General features: G+C 53.2%; 1 protein-coding gene across 2 annotated transcripts in view; it reads left to right on the plus strand.

The window, feature by feature from the left end:
- Positions 1-774: 774 nt before the first annotated feature.
- DENND1B (DENN domain containing 1B) overlaps positions 775-15,869 on the plus strand; it is a 112,212-nt gene continuing 97,117 nt past the window's right edge. For both annotated transcript variants that reach the window (XM_080651118.1, XM_080651117.1), the window contains exons 1-2: positions 775-887; positions 3,429-3,493. In XM_080651118.1, the coding sequence (XP_080507244.1) occupies positions 871-887; positions 3,429-3,493 (82 nt within the window). In that variant the 5' untranslated portion in view covers positions 775-870. The remainder of the gene's footprint in view (positions 888-3,428; positions 3,494-15,869) is intronic.

The raw sequence follows: 15,869 nt of genomic DNA on the forward strand, positions 1-15,869 counted from the left end.
CCGATCCATGATTCTCTCTCCTCATGGATGTGTCTCTCTCTCTCCCTCTCCCTTCCTCTCTGACATCAATGAAAACAACCAAAACAGGCAGAAGTAGCCTGAACACATTCCCCAAAAAGCCAAAACCAAACCCAAAACAACCAAACGCGCTCCTTGCTCGCGCTGCGTGTGCAGGCGGGTCTGCGACACCCCAGTCCGTCGTGTGCACCCCCCATCGTATGCACGCCCCGACCCGTGGGCCCCCTGGGTGGCCTATTTGGCAGGTGCACGTGGGTGGGTGGACGCTCCGGAATGAGGAGGGGGGGGGGCGCCCTGGGTTGCACACTGGGGTCCCCAGGCCCTGGCCGGAGGAGGGGCAGGAGGGGGGCCTTCCCGGGTTCCCACTCCCAATTCAAGGCCAAAGCACCTGCGTGGCCAAAGGGTGAAGTTGAAGCGGAAAATCTGTCCTGTTGCGGGGACCCCCTCCCCCTCCCCAAGGCGCGCGGGGGGACAGCGCGCGGTACCTCGGCCGCGGGGAGCCAGCTCCGCGTGGAAAACGCCGCCCAGCGGGGGGCGGGGGCAGGCTTTGGGGGCGCCGCTCGGGAGGTCGCAGCGGGGACGCGGAGGGGCGGCGGGCGGTCAGGTGCCAGGTGCGCCCCTGTCCCCGCCCGCCCCCGCCCGGCCCCGCCCACTTCCTGGTCGGCGGCGGCGGCGCAGGAACCGAGGCCGCGGGCGGGCGGGCGGCGGGGACACGGGCGGCGCCCGCTGCTGTCACAGAGGCCGCGGCCGGGAGGGCGGGCGCGCGCGCGCGGCGACACGGGCCCCCCGAGCGCCGCCGCCGCCGCCGCCGCCGCCCCGCGCGCCCCCCGAGCGCGCCCGCGACATGTGAGCATGGACAGCAGGACGCGGTGAGTGCGCGCTAGGCCCGGGCCTGGCCACGTCCCCGCGCGCCCGCCCGGCCGGGGCCCCGGGGTCTCCGCGCGCCCGGCCCCTCCCCGCGCCATCCCGGAGGGTCTGCCCCAGGGGGTCCCCCTCCTTCCGCCGCTTCGGCGGCCAAACGCGCTCCCCCCGCTCCCCTCGCGCTCCCCGCGATCGGTGCAGGGCGCCTGCAAACCGGCATGCGCTGGGATGGTGTTTTCCTGCGCGGGGTCCCGCCCGCAGCCCCGGGGTCGCTCCAGGACCTGCAGGAGGTCGGAGGCGACTCCAATGGATGTGGGATCTTGTTTCCTGTCCCCCTTCTCTCTCTCTCTCTCTCTCTCTCTCTCTCTCTCTCTCTCTCTCTCTCTCAACTTACTTGGCTAACAATTCCTTGTTTCTCTTTATTTCCCCGCCCCCCCCCTTTTTTTAGCCACCCCTCCTGTCCCAGACTTTAAAAAATCATGAAAAATCGTGTCCATGGGTGCAGCTGGGTAAGGCTTCTTTACATGTCACAGGTGTCCCCAGCCTGGGCAGGATTTCAAGTCTGCCCCGCAGAGACATAGGCAGGAATCTTAGGGAAATTCTGCTTTTGGAGCGGATTTTCTGCAGCGTTTTGGACATCCTGGGAGGAGGAGGAGGAGGAGGTGTGGGGGGGGTGATGGAAAAAGTCCCCCTTTTTGCCATTGGCTGGATGGTGCGCGGGGAGGAGGAGGTCACCCGGGTCAGAGTCTGACCCTTGGGACCAGTGAACTGTGTGCATCCACTCTGGCAAATGAATTGATATGGCCGGTCACTTCCTGTTTCTCGCTTCTTGTCTGGATAATAACATTTAAAAAGAGAGAGAACGTGTACTTGGGAGCCGATGGCCGGGGGGGACCTGACATATAGGGACATCTCGGTCACGTGGCCACTGTGGTATCAGACTGGAATCTCTTATCTGCTGGCAGAAAGAGATAAAAACAGGACTCTGTGTTGAAAAAAAAAAGAAAGAAAGAAAGAAAGAAAGAAAGAAAGAAAGAAAGAAAGAAAAGAAGTGTCTCCCTAGATTTCAGTTCAGTTTTTGGGAAGCGAAGCCCGTGGGTCGGTGCCATGCCCGAGGAGTTGGTACCGAAGTGGGTGTCCGAGGGAGGCAGCGCCGCCCGTCCAGCTCCTGGTGGGAAAGCGGACCGCGCCGGCAGGTGTGTGTCCCCCCCCCCCCCCCCCGAGATAATGGACGGAGGGTGAGGCTGGTCGTGGTGTGGTGGCCTGGCCGTCGGTGTGTAGTCGGCTGCTGCGAACGTGCCCAAGTCGAGTAATCACATGTCAAGAAAAGTATGTGCCAAGCGTGTCCCTGAAGGGGGGTGACCCATGGCCGATGGTGGTCTGGAAGGGGCGGGCGGAGCCAGGGGGTTCATGATATTGCGGGGCCTGCTCTGTGCCTAGGGAAGGTGGGGACGGGGAGGACCACGTGGCTTTCGTTTAGATTCCGTACCATAAAGATGATGCATTTAAAAAAAATATATATATATTCAAAAAATTTATATTTAAGACTATATCTTTTTTAAATATTTTTTAAAATATATTTTATTGATTTTTTTACAGAGAGGAAGGGAGAGGGATAGAGAGCTAGAAACATCGATGAGAGAGAAACATCCATCAGCTGCCTCCTGCACACCCCCCCCCTACTGGGGATGTGCTCACAACCAAGGTCCATGCCCTTGACCGGAATCGAACCCGGGACCTTTCAGTCCGCAGGCCGACGCTCTATCCATTAAGCCAAACCAGTTAGGGCTTAAGACTATATCTTAAAGATATATATTTAAAATATATATATATTTTTATTGATTTCAGAGAGGAAGGGAGAGGGAGAAAGAGAGAAACATCCGTGATGAGAGAGAATCACGGATCGGCTGCCTCCTGCACGCCCCACACTGGGGATCGAGCCGGCAACCCGGGCCTGTGCCCTGACCGGGAATTGAACCTTGACCTCCTGGTTCCTAGGTCAATGTTCAACCCCTGAGCCACACCAGCCGGGCAAGATAATGCTTTTCATTTATGCATCACTTCATCCTTTATAAGGTATTTTCAGATATACTGTTTAACTTATTTGATCCTCACAATTTAACTTATTTGATCCTCACAGTTTAACTTATTTGATCCTCAGAATTTAACTGATTTGATCCTCACAATTTAACTTATTTGATCCTCACAATTTAACTTATTTGATCCTCACAGTTTAACTGATTTGATCCTCACAATTACACTGTGACACGAACTAGGCCCTTTACAGGGGACAACACAGGCTCAGAGGTGAAATGTTTTGCCCCGAATCTCGGGGGCTCCTGAGCCTGGCCTCTTCCTTCAGTTGCTGGGAAAACAACAGCAAAACGATATTTCCGCTGCCCTGTGATCCCGTCCCCCCGGGGCACCTACGGAGACCGGAACAAGATCCCTCTTCCCAGCGATGGACGCATTGGCTTTACAGAGATGCGTACGCACGTCACGGGACGGGAATATAACGACGCTCTCTCTCTTTTTTTTTTTTCGTTTAGGGAAAACCCAGAAAGAACCTTTGACCTGGTACTGAACGTGAAATGTCACGCCTCTGAAGGCGAAGGTATGTATGTGCGTGTCGCCCGTTCCTGAGCGGACCGAGTCTGTCCCACGCGTGCCCGGGTGGTGGGCACGTGAGGGTTCCGGCCGTGGGACGCGTCTGCGCCCCGGTCCCGGTTGCTGGGAATGAAATCGATGCTGGGTCTCGGCGCTGCGCTGGCGGCAATCGTGAATGTTATCTGCGCAGCTCCAGTTTCCGTGCGTGTGAGACACGCCGCTCCCAGCGCGGCCCACCCGTGGGTGCTCACGTTTCACTTCCTCTCGCTCCTCTTCGGAAGGGGAGCTCCGTGGTTGAGCGGCGACCTGGGAGCCTGGAGGTCACGGCTCGGTTCCCGGTCAGGCAGGGCACAGGCCCGGGTTGGGGGCTCGATCTCCAGTGGGGGGCGTGCAGGAGGCAGCCGATCGATGATTATCTCTCATCATGGATGTTTCTTTCTTTCTTTTTTTTTTTTTTTAAAATATACTTTATTGATTTTTTACAGAGAGGAAGGGAGAGGGATAGAGAGCTAGAAACATCGATGAGAGAGAAACATCCATCAGCTGCCTCCTGCACACCCCCCACTGGGGATGTGCCCGCAACCAAGGTCCATGCCCTTGACCGGAATCGAACCCGGGACCCTTCAGTCTGCAGGCCGACGCTCTATCCACTGAGCCAAACCGGTTTCGGTACATCATGGATGTTTCTAGCTCCCTCTTCCTCTCTCTCTAAAGGCAATAAAAAATATAAAAAATAATAAATAGATCAAACGCAGTGAAAATTCTCCGCCAGTCCAGCGGGGGCCAGTCCCGTTCCCTCCTGATGGCCCTGGCATAGCCCCTTCTGTTGGATTGACCTCGCTTGCCCGGCCCTGGTGGAGGGAGGGAGGGAGGCAGGGAAGCAGGCGTGGGACATGCCTGGGAAGGATGTCAGCTGTCTGTTCTATGCAATTTCCTGAAAAGACAGAGCCCTTTGCGAGGGTGATTTTTGTTCGCCCGCCCCCCCACCCCTGCCACTTTTGTCGTGTGTGTGTGTGTGTGTGTGTGTGTGTGTGTTGGGGGGCGGGGGGGGGGGAGAATGAGGGTTATATTTCTGATTCGTTCCTTGTCAATGTGTCCTGTGTGATGTTTTCACGGGGATGGCCGGTGTGATATTTCCCCGGCGTGCGCTTGGACCCTCGACACACGATGCTTAGGTGTGGATCTGGGGAGGTGAGCCCTCTATTCTTGGTGCAAAGGCGGCTGACACTCTCAGCTTCAGAAACTGGCCTGCAATTATATGCCTTTATATATATATATATATATATATATATATATATATATATATGCCTTTATTTAAAAAAAAAAAAAGAAGCAATTATATGCTCGTAAGCAACTTGGAGCTGCACACCTTAAAATAGAGGCGCCCATCCCAGCTGTGGCGACGGGGGCGCGGCTGATGTCAGGCAGGAAGTAGAAGTCGCACACGGACCCGGCTCAGCCTGCCCTGGCTGCTGCACGCTGGCCGCCTGGGACCATGGCTGTTTCTGCCGCGGTTGTACGTTTTAATTTCTGTGAGTCTGCAGACATACATCAGAAGTTCAAAACGAGGTATATAGTTTCTTTAAACATGGTTTAAAACAGGCGTCCTCAAACGACGGCCCGCGGGCCACAGGCGGCCCGCCGAGGACATGGATCCGGCCCGCCGGGGGCCGCTGCCTGTCCTGCTTAGCCGCCGACGCGTCCCGGGCCCGCAGTGCGCATAGGAATTTGTTCATAGTTTTTTTTTTAAACTATAGTCCGGCCCTCCAACGGTCTGAGGGATAGGGAGCTGGCCCCCTGTTTAAAAAGTTTGAGGACCCCTGGTTTAAAACATCAATGATGAGAGGGAGGACAGCCTCTTATGATCTATGGTTGATGGAGGACCGCCTCTTATAATCACGAATGCAGGCATGTAAAGTCATCGCGATGAAAGGATCTGGCTGCCCGCGGGGCCGCGCGCTCCATGCCTGTGGCAGGCGGACCGTGACCTTTCCGTGGAGACCTGTGAGTGGCCGACTCCATCCTCACTCCCCCTGCCCTCGCCCATCTTTTAGGAACTGGTCTGTCCGGTTTCCTTTTCCCACCTTGGTCTTCTCTTCGGCTGTTCCTCTGGAAACCGCTGCGTATTAGAAACATCGTCATTTGTGTGTTTTTTAAAAATATCTTTTTATTAAAGATTTCAGAGAGGAAGGCAGAGAGAGAGAGAGAAGCATCAATGATGAGAGAGAATCATGGATCGGCTGCCTCCTGCACGCACGCACCCCCCCACTGGGGATGGAGCCCACAACCCAGGCATGTGCCCTTGACCGGAATCGAACCTTGGACCCTTCCGTCCGCAGGCTGACGCTCTATCCACGGAGCCAGACCAGCTAAGGCGGTCTGACATTTAATGAACTCCCCCCCTAAGGCCTTGGCAGGGCCAGAACAAGTGATTTCTCGGGCCTTACACGGCCCGTGGTCCGGACGTTCCCCACCCCCGGACGTTAAAGGAACCCGGAGGCCCTTCTGGTGTAGGAATTGACCTGAAAAACCACCTCTGTGAATCGGTGCTTTAGGGCCCAGATACAAAATCAGCTTGGATAATCAGGAAGCTTGCTGGTTATTTCACAGAAGAGGAAGTCTAAAAGTAGGTCATGGGAGATCAGGCCAGGAAGTTTCTTTCCCAGAATCCCCCAGCACCTCGGATCCCAGGGACCTACGTTGCCCGGGGGCCCGACCATCCCTAAAATAGTCATTGGTGGTGTCGCGGCAGAGGGCGGAGTGGGAAGACGATCCCGCCGATTTACTAAGCACCTGGCAAGGAATCGACGTTGGGGAATCGATCAAAAGGCTCTTTGCGTGTCTGGGAATAGCGGTTTGCATGTTTGACGACTGCCGGATCCAGTGGGACATAGGGCGCCCGGGGTAAGGTTGGTGTTGGCGAAGGTTGGTGACATTACGGTGAGATACTGGGCAGGCTTCTCGGGTCCGCTTTCGAACGGGGACGTTTTAAATCCGTTCATGTATCCCGAGCCACTCAGGTCAGAAATCGCTTCGGAGACACGTGATGGTTCCCTGGGTTGTGGCTAGGGATCTGTCACCGTCTTGGTCGTTGACGTAGAACTCGATCACCTTCGCCGGATCCGAATTTGGACGCAGGCCGTGTCCGAGACATGGCACGGGGCTTGGGGGAAATGGTTGCGTAGAGCACCCCCTCTCCCCGCCACTTACAAACAGCCGCGATGAGGGGGTTGGCAGCTCCCCACCCCCCACAAGCGCGTCTCCTGCCTGGGGGCGGACTCGGGTCTGGTGGTCGCCCCAGGCTGGCCGGCTGGCAGTGACTCTTTTTTTTTTTTTTTAAATATATTTTATTGATTTTTTACAGAGAGGAAGGGAGAGGGAGAGAGAGCTAGAAACATCGATGAGAGAGAAACATCGATCAGCTGCCTCCTGCACACCTCCTACTGGGGATGTGCCCGCAACCAAGTTACGTGCCCTTGACCGGAATCGAACCTGGGACCTTTCAGTCCGCAGGCTGACGCTCTATCCACCGAGCCAGACCCGTTTTGGCTTTATAAAGTATTTTTATTGATTTTGGAGAGGAAGGGGGGGAGAGAGAGAGAGGGAGAGAAATGATGAGAGAGAATCATGGACCGGCTGCCTCCTGCACGTCCCACGCTGGGGATCGAGCCCACACCCGGGCATGTGCCCTTGACCGGGAATCGATCTGTGACCTCCTGGTTCCTAGGTGGACGCTCCGCCCCTGAGCCACTCCGGCCCCTCTTTGTCTCTTCTGAAACCCGCAGCCAGGCCAGCGGGTCCTGACCTCGCCCGCGCCCCCAGGCCCCGTGCCCAAAGGCGGTGCCAAGCCCATTCGCCTCGGGGGCGTTTCGCCTGTAGGGTCCTGTGGACCCGGAACGCGCCCACGCGTAGCACCCACTGTGTCCTTCCCGGAATGTGTGTGTGCTGACACGCAGACGGACACTGTGTCCCAGCGTCTGCTGGCCCTGCCTCAAGGAAGCTCTTAGATTCCTCCTCGGTGGCTGGAAGGAAGGCTTAGATTCCCGGCTGGGCCCAGGAAATCGGACCGAGGCTCAGTGCCAATCCGTCACTGCGGGGAGCTGCTGGTCACCGAAGGGACCCCCAGCGGGAGTCGGTGTGGCTGTAGCAGGGACGTTCGACGTATGGGACCACGTGTGTCTTGGGCTGGGCTGTGTAGGGACGCCCTCCGCTCAGTCTTTCCCATTCAGGACCCCCGTTTTTCCTCTAAACCGCAGGCTCCCTGGGACCTGCACTTTATATGTATGTGTTTTGTGGTGGTGGGTGTTCATCCGCACCCAGAGGATATTTTTCCACTGATTTTTATTTATTATTATTATTTTTTTATATATATTTTATTGATTTTTTTACAGAGAGGAAGGGAGAGGGAAAAAGAGTTAGAAACATCGATGAGAGAGAAGCATCGATCAGCTGCCTCCTGCACACCTCCCACTGGGGATGTGCCCGCAACCAAGGTACATGCCCTTGACCGGAATCGAACCCGGGACCCTTCAGTCCGCAGGCCGACGCTCTATCCACTGAGCCACACCGGTGAGGGCTCTTATTGATGTTTAGAGAGAGTGGAAGGGATGGGGAGAGACAGAGAGAAACATCGATGGGAGAGACACATCGATTGGTTGCCTCCTGCACGCCCCCCGACCAGGGCCAGGGAACCTGCAACCGAGGTACGTGCCCTCGACCGGAATCGAACCCGGAACCCTTCGGTCCATGGGCTGCCGTCGACGCTCTAGCCACTGAGCCACACCAGCCGGGGTAGATGTATGTTTTTGGAGGCCGCCTTGGAACCCGTGTGCACTCCACCCACACAGCCCCAAGCCCAGGGGAGCCCTGACATTTAGAAAGTAGAGCTTGGGTGAATCACACGTGCAGTGAAGTGGTTTGGGACACTTTGCATATCGCCCCACGTGGAAAAATAAAGAGAAAGAAAGAAAGATCTGTGAGTGAACTGTGGTTACCAGGTCTTGGCTTTGGCTGTGCGCTTGTTCGAGAAGTCTCGCGGGCTCCCTGTCCGTCCGCACACACTGGATGGATCAGAGCAGCCGTGGGCAAACTACGGCCCGCGGGCCGGATCCGGCTGCTCTACCCGGTTCTCTTGCTCTCCCCTCCGCTCCTTTACTTTGAATTTATATTAGTTCACACAAACACTCCATCCATGCTTTTGTTCCGGCCCTCCGGTCCAGTTTAAGAACCCACGGTGGCCCTCGAGTCAAAAAGTTTGCCCACCCCCTGGATCAGAGTCATCCGGGCCCAAAGGGTTCCCTTTATCCGAGGGTCGCTGACGGGAAGCGAGCTCCCCTTTCCTCCCACCCGCCAGTCAGGTCCACGGCGAACGCCGCTCTTGAGACCCTTGTCGGTGAGCGGTGAGCGGTACTGCCTTGGCTTCGTGGAGAAAATCTTCGACTCCGGCTCGACTTTACATTTGGCTTCGAACAGCACATCCTCCTCCACAGGGCCGCCGGCAGGTGAACTGGGAGAAGGCAACCCCCATTTCAGCCCGGCCGGCGGGGCTCAGGGGTGGAGCATCGACCTGTGAACCGGGAGGTCACGGTTCGATTCCCGGTCAAGGGCACAGGCCCGGGCTGCGGGCTCGATCCCCAGTGTGGGGTGTGCAGGAGGCAGCCGATCCATGATTCTCTCTCATCATCAGTGTTTCTGTATCTCTCTCCTTCTCCCTTCCTCTCTGAAATTTAAAAAAAAAATAAAAAAATATATATATATTTAAAACTCCCATTTCAGCGTTCAGTATCTGTTGATTATTACTTCGATAGGGATGCTGTGGAGTTTATGCACAGTGTCCCCCCCCCAAAAATGTACACACACGCTGTGAATGATTATAAAGGCGTTGTGTATTAAAAGGCGTTTCATTTTCTTTTTTTTTTTTTAAATATATTTTATTGATTTTTTACAGAGAGGAAGGAAGAGGGATAGAGAGTTAGAAACATCGATGAGAGAGAAACATCGATCAGCTGCCTCCTGCACACCTCCCACTGGGGATGTGCCCGCAACCCAGGTACATGCCCTTGACCGGAATCGAACCCGGGACCTTTCAGTCCGCAGGCTGACGCTCTATCCATTGAGCCAAACCGGTTTTGGCAAGGTGTTTCATTTTCAAAATTGAGCTCTCCGCTGTTAAAAGTGTGTATACGTTCTTCATTGGGACACCCTGTATTTTTTTTTTTATATATATATATTTATTGATTTCAGAGAGGAAGGAAGAGTGAGAGATAGAAACATCCATGATGAGAGAGAATCATGGATCGGCTGCCTCCTGCAAGTCCCCCACTGGGAATCGAGCCCGCAACCCAGGCATGTGCCCTTGACTGGAATCGAACCCGGGATCTTTCAGTCCACAGGCCGACGCTCTATCCACTGAGCCACACCAGCTTAGGGTGACACCCTGTATTTTTTAACAGTTTGATGATAACTTGTCTCCGTAGGTGCTTCTATGGGTCACATGTTCTTTATTTTTGCTGCTGGAATCCAAGGTGACTTCTGGGTTTTTCGGGTGAATGACCGCACCTCCCTCCCCCTCTTCCCTTTCCCTGGGGGGTGGGGTGGGGGGTGGGGTGACTGATTCCCCATCAGGGCGCAGGCCCGGGGTTGCGGGCTCGATCCCCAGTAGGGGGCGTGCAGGAGGCAGCCCATCCATGATTCTCTGTCATCATGGATGTTTCTCTCTCTCTCTCCCTCTCCCCTCCTCTCTGAAATCAATAAAAATATATTAAAAATAAATAAAGTGAAGCAAAGGCGGTGCTGTATCCCCCAAGACCCGCATTTCAGATTTTAATAAAAATATGTTCAAAAGCTTTCATGCCAAGCACATTGAAAGGCCGTAGATTTTTATCATCACAAGCAAGGGGTGCTTGATTAAAAAAAATATTTTAAGAGGACGTTGATGATGAACCACAGGCTCTGCACTGAGCTGGCAGAGCTGGTAGCGATCAGATAGGGTCCTTTCCTCTTTCACTTCCTCCTCCCTTATCGGTTGAATCTGGAAATAAAGCGTCGAGCTGTCGGTCTGGTGCATCTGATGGTTTTCTGCAGCCGTAGACGCGTCCAGAAATTAGTCATTTCAGAAACCGTTTCGTCTCGGTCTGGTGGCAGACACGCAACAGGAGGACGGGTGCCTTGAGGGTTCCGGCGGAACGGGCATTCACACGAAGCAGCCGCCCTTGAACGTGGAACGCGTGTAAAATGTACCCGGACCGGTGATGGGAAGTAACGTGTGAACGTGCCCAGGAACCGTTGGGTGGAACAAAACCAATGAAGTGAGGGCAGGGGTGCCTTTATACACGGGGACACCGGAGGTCCTCAGGGTCTGCGAATTAAAACATTGGTTGCCCTAACCCGCCCGGTGTGGCTCAGTGGAGAGAGCGTCGGCCTGCGGACTGAAGGGTCCCGGGTTCGATTCCGGTCAAGGGCATGGACCTTGGTGGCGGACACATCCCCAGTGGGGGGTGTGCAGGAGGCAGCTGATGGATGTTTCTCTCTCATCGATGTTTCTAACTCTCTGTCCCTCTCCCTTCCTCTCTGTAAAATATCAATAAAATATATTTAAAAAAAATAAATAAAATATTTGTTGCCCTAACCTGCCCGGTGTGGCTCAGTGGATAGAGCGTCGGCCTGCGGACTGAAGGGTCCCGGGTTCGATTCCGGTCAAGGGCGTGCACCTTGGTTGTGGGCGCATCCCCAGTAGGGGGTGTGCAGGAGGCAACTGATCGATGTTTCTAACTTTCTCTCCCTCTCCCTTCCTCTCTGTAAAAAATCAATAAAATATATTAAAAACACACACACACACAAAATACTTGTTGATGGTGAGTTTCTTTTGGATATGGTGTTTAGAAGAGGGAGTTGTCGTATTTGGGGAATTTTTTTCAAGGTCTTGGTCACTGTTATCGTAATAATAAAAGGCTAATATGCAAATGGTTGTTATGTGCGATCAGCAGGAGGCTTCATTTCCCGCCTGGTGGGGCTTGATGGGGGACCTGAGGCTTTGTCTCGCCCCTGCCCCCCCTGCAGGGATTGAGGGGGGTGGGGCCGGCCGGGTCTGGGTCTCATGTGATTTTTGAGGCACGCATGGGTGGGTGGGGACTTGACTCTGGGTCCTGTGGCAGGAGGGAGATTTTTCATATACATTGTACTAATTTCCTTTCATCTCTGACACTTCTATTCTAGAGAAAGGGCAAATAGCAATATTAAAATATTTCCTCTCATTAATTCCCTTTTAATGTGCACGAATTTCGTGCACCGGGGCCACTAGTCCTTTTATATCAATGGAAGCAGCCCTTGCTGTTTAATCACGACAGTCCATGGGTGAGGTCAGTTTCGTTCTTTAGAAGAATGGCGTGTTCTCTCTTTCTATTTTGCTCCTGTTGCTCCAGAGGACGTGGCTGTGTCTCAGAGCTGTCGTTTTGCTGTGAGATGTGTGGTCTGAATGAGGAGTACCTGCAGGATAATGGTTGACAATAAGGGGCCACGCAGTTTCATCACGATTACGCGTTGGCTGCGTTCACTGTGTCCACGTTTAGATGTGCTCCAGCAGAAATAGGAAGCCAAGATGTGTGTACAGAAACACTAGTTTTTGCCCTAGCCAGTCTGGCTCAGTGGATAGAGCAGGGGTGGGCAAACTTTTTGACTCGAGGGCCACCATGGGTTCTTAAACTGGACCGGAGGGCCGGAACAAAAGCATGGATGGAGTGTTTGTGTGAACTAATATAAATCCAAAGTAAAGGAGCGGAGGGGAGAGCAAGAGAACCCTCCGCTCTTTCGGCTCCGCGGGCCGGATAGAACAGCCGAACGGGCCGGATCCGGCCCGCGGGCCGTAGTTTGCCCACGGCTGGGATAGAGCATAGGCCTGCAGACGGAAGGGTCCCAGGTTCTATTCCGGTCAAGGGCACATGCCCGGGTTGCAGGCTCCATCTTTGGGGGTGCGGGACGGGGAGTGTGGGGGAAGGCGTGCAGGAGGCAGCCAATCAACGATTCTCTCTCATCATTGATGTTTCTATCTTTCCCTTTCCTTCCTCTCTGAAATCAATAAAAATATATTTTTAAAAAAGACATTATAAAACAACAACAACAAAAAACCCTCCCCCCAAAAAAGAATTCTAGTTTCCAAGTGTTTCATACGTAACTACGGGGCTGGGCAAACATTGGTTTACAGTCGTGAGTACGAGAAACACAGTGTATTCTTGTGTGATTATGTAGTGATTCCTGTATCATTTTCCATACGGACAACCGTACACCTACATTTGCCAACCCCTGTCTTGTGTATATTAGTGCCGAGGCTTAACAAATTGAAGTATTAAAGGGAATGCTCGACGAAAGTCACAATTTTAATTGTAAATGGTTTTTTTTTCCCATTTAAAGCTTACGTGTCATGGGTACTGTGAATATATAAACACAGTCCTTTTTATTTCATCATATGCTTGCCGAAAGAATATACGCAACAAACAGTCTCAAATGCTAATCTGAGAGCTAATATATGTTTGTTGATTTCAGAGAGGAAGGGAGAGGGAGAGAGACATAGAAACATCCATGATGAGAGAGAATCATGGATCAGCTGCCTCCTGCACGCCCCCTACTGGGGATGGAGCCCACAACCCGGGCATGTGCCCTTGATCGGAATCCAACCAGGGACCCTTCAGTCCACAATCCGAACTCTGTCCACGGAGCCGCACCAGCCAGGGCTCCGAGAGCTCATTTAAAGCATAGCCTCTTGTCTGTTCTCCTTCTGAAAGGAATCCTAAGAAAAGCTATTGCTTTAGCCCAGCCGTGGGCAAACTACGGCCCGCGGGCCGGATCCGGCCCGTTCGGCTGTTCTATCCGGCCCGCGGAGCCGAAAGAGTGGAGGGTTCTCTTGCTCTCCCCTCCGCTCCTTTACTTTGAATTCATATTAGTTCACACAAACACTCCATCCATGCTTTTGTACCGGCCCTCCGGTCCAGTTTAAGAAACCATGGTGGCCCTCGAGTCAAAAAGTTTGCCCACCCCTGCCTTAGGATATGATGAACAGCTCCGTTGACCAAAAAGTATTTCCTATGAAAGACCGTCTACACTAATAAAAGAGAAACATGCAAATTGACCATCACTCCGCTATGCCCACCAGCCAATCAGGAGGGAATATGCAAATTAGAAGGACAAAGATGGCAGCCGCCCAGCTGCTCCAGGTACGGAGTGGCCGAGCAGGGCAGGACGCCTGCAATGAGAGGGAGGGCGGGGGGCGAAAGGATCTACAGGAGCGGTCAGCGAAGATGAAGATGGCAGACTCTGGCCGGAGCGAAGGCCTGGGTCCCGGGTGCCGGAGGAAAACCGGTGCTGGAAGCCAAGGGAAGGAAGGCCTAATGCACGAATCTCTTCGTGCAACGGGCCTCTAGTCTTTCTATTAGCAACCCATTCACTCCCCCCAACCACCCCTCCTCCCCGCTTGTTCTTGTAAACACTTTTTTTTTTTTTTTATATATATATTTTATTGATTTTTACAGACAGGAAGGGAGAGGGATAGAAAGTTAGAAACATCGATGAGAGAGAAACATCGATCAGCTGCCTCCTGCACACCCCCTACTGGGGATTTGCCCGCAACCAAGGTCCATGCCCTTGACCGGAATCGAACCTGGAACCCTTGAGTCCGCAGGCCGACGCTCTATCCACTGAGCCAAACCAGTTTTGGCTGTTCTTGTAAACACATTTGTGTTGGCTTTGAATGATGGGTATTTGAAACACGTTGATTCTCCGTTGTACGTTTCTTGTCGTAGATGAATCAAGATTGAACATCTGTGGTTCCGTGTGGCTTTCCTTTTTTTTTTTTTCCGGTTGTTAATTTAAAATTAAAAAAAAAAAAAAAAAAAAAAGCAACAACACAAAAAAAACGAACTCTCCTGAACGGCCCTCGGGACATCCGGCCCCTCGCTGTTGATGGTTCGATTACCGCGATCGCCCGCAGCGTCCGAGGAGTGCGAAGAAAAGAAATTGCTTTCCTTGTCAAGGTGTTTTCAATTCAATTCTCACCCATTAGCCCTGTTTGGGTACGTTTGGACTCACAGCTATCAGCTCGGCATTACCCGATCAGGTGATTGATGAAGGTTTTCCCTTTATGACCGTAGGTCTGGCTTCAAGGGCCTGGCAGAAGCCAAGTGATACATTAACCTGCTACGCATTAGAGTTTCAAGTTCGTGCACGTCCCAGGGTCATTGCCTGAGCTGGAATTCCCTTACCTCTGAGCAAAAAGAGCTCGCGCCGTTTGGAGGGCGGGAAGCTAAGGCGAGATCCTTCTGGGAGGAAATGGTCAGAAAGGCCAGAGTTCTCGGGGAAGTTGCTTCTATGGCTCGAGTGTCCGAGAAGGCCCAAGATAATTTGACGGTCGGATTTGGTTTGATTCTCTGAATGATTCTTCCAGGGAAGGTGGTCACAGTGGGATCGTTATACAGGGGTCCTCACACTTTTTAAACGGGGAGCCCGTTCCCTGTCCCTCAGACCGTGGGAGGGCTGGACTATAGTTTAAAAAAAAAAACCTATGAACAAATTCCTAGGCGCACTGCGGGCCCAGGACGCGTCGGCTGCTAAGCAGGACAGGCAGCGGCCCCCGGCGGGCCGGATCCATGTCCTCGGCGGGCCGCCTGTGGCCCGTGGGCCGTCGTTTGAGGGCGCCTGTTCTAGGAGATGCTTTTGCACCCCTTGCTTGTGGTATGTTGTAGGAGGTGAAACAGACGGACAGAGTTTCCCAAATTGCCTGCTTTTTTGTTCTCAATGTGCGCGTTATGTAACGTGGTCAGTAGACGCCTGCCTCTCCCATTTTGCAGCTGGAAATGAAGTAAGACACCTTAAAATACTAATTTCTCTCTCAAGGTTTTTGTATCTGTAAGTCAAACTCAAGAATTACTTTATTGATTTATTTATTTTTAATATATTTTTATTGGTGTCAGAGAGGAAGAGAGAGGGAGAGAGAGAGAGAGAGACAGAAACATTGATGATAAGAGAGAATCATGGATCGGCTGCCTCCTGCACGCCCCCACACTGGGGATCGAGCCCACAACCTGGGCATGGGCCCTGACCGGTCAAACTGTGACCTCCTGGTTCCTAGGTCAACGCTCAATTCCTGAGCCACGCCGGCCGGGCAAATAAGAATTATTGTAGATCTAGAATGAGAGGGTTGTTGATTTGAATTTATGAGTAATTAATATCTTTTTTCCAGGTTTCTTCACATAACAAATTCCTAAGTATTGTTCAGAGCACGTCTGTAAGGGTTTAGGCCAGGGGTGGGCAAACTTTTTGACTCAAGGGCCACCATGGGTGCTTAAACTGGACCGGAGGGCCGGAACAAAAGCATGGATGGAGTGTTTGTGTGAACT

The sequence above is a fragment of the Plecotus auritus genome, assembly GCF_963455305.1.
Source record: "Plecotus auritus genome assembly, chromosome: 14".
Taxonomy (NCBI): Eukaryota; Metazoa; Chordata; class Mammalia; order Chiroptera; family Vespertilionidae; genus Plecotus; species Plecotus auritus.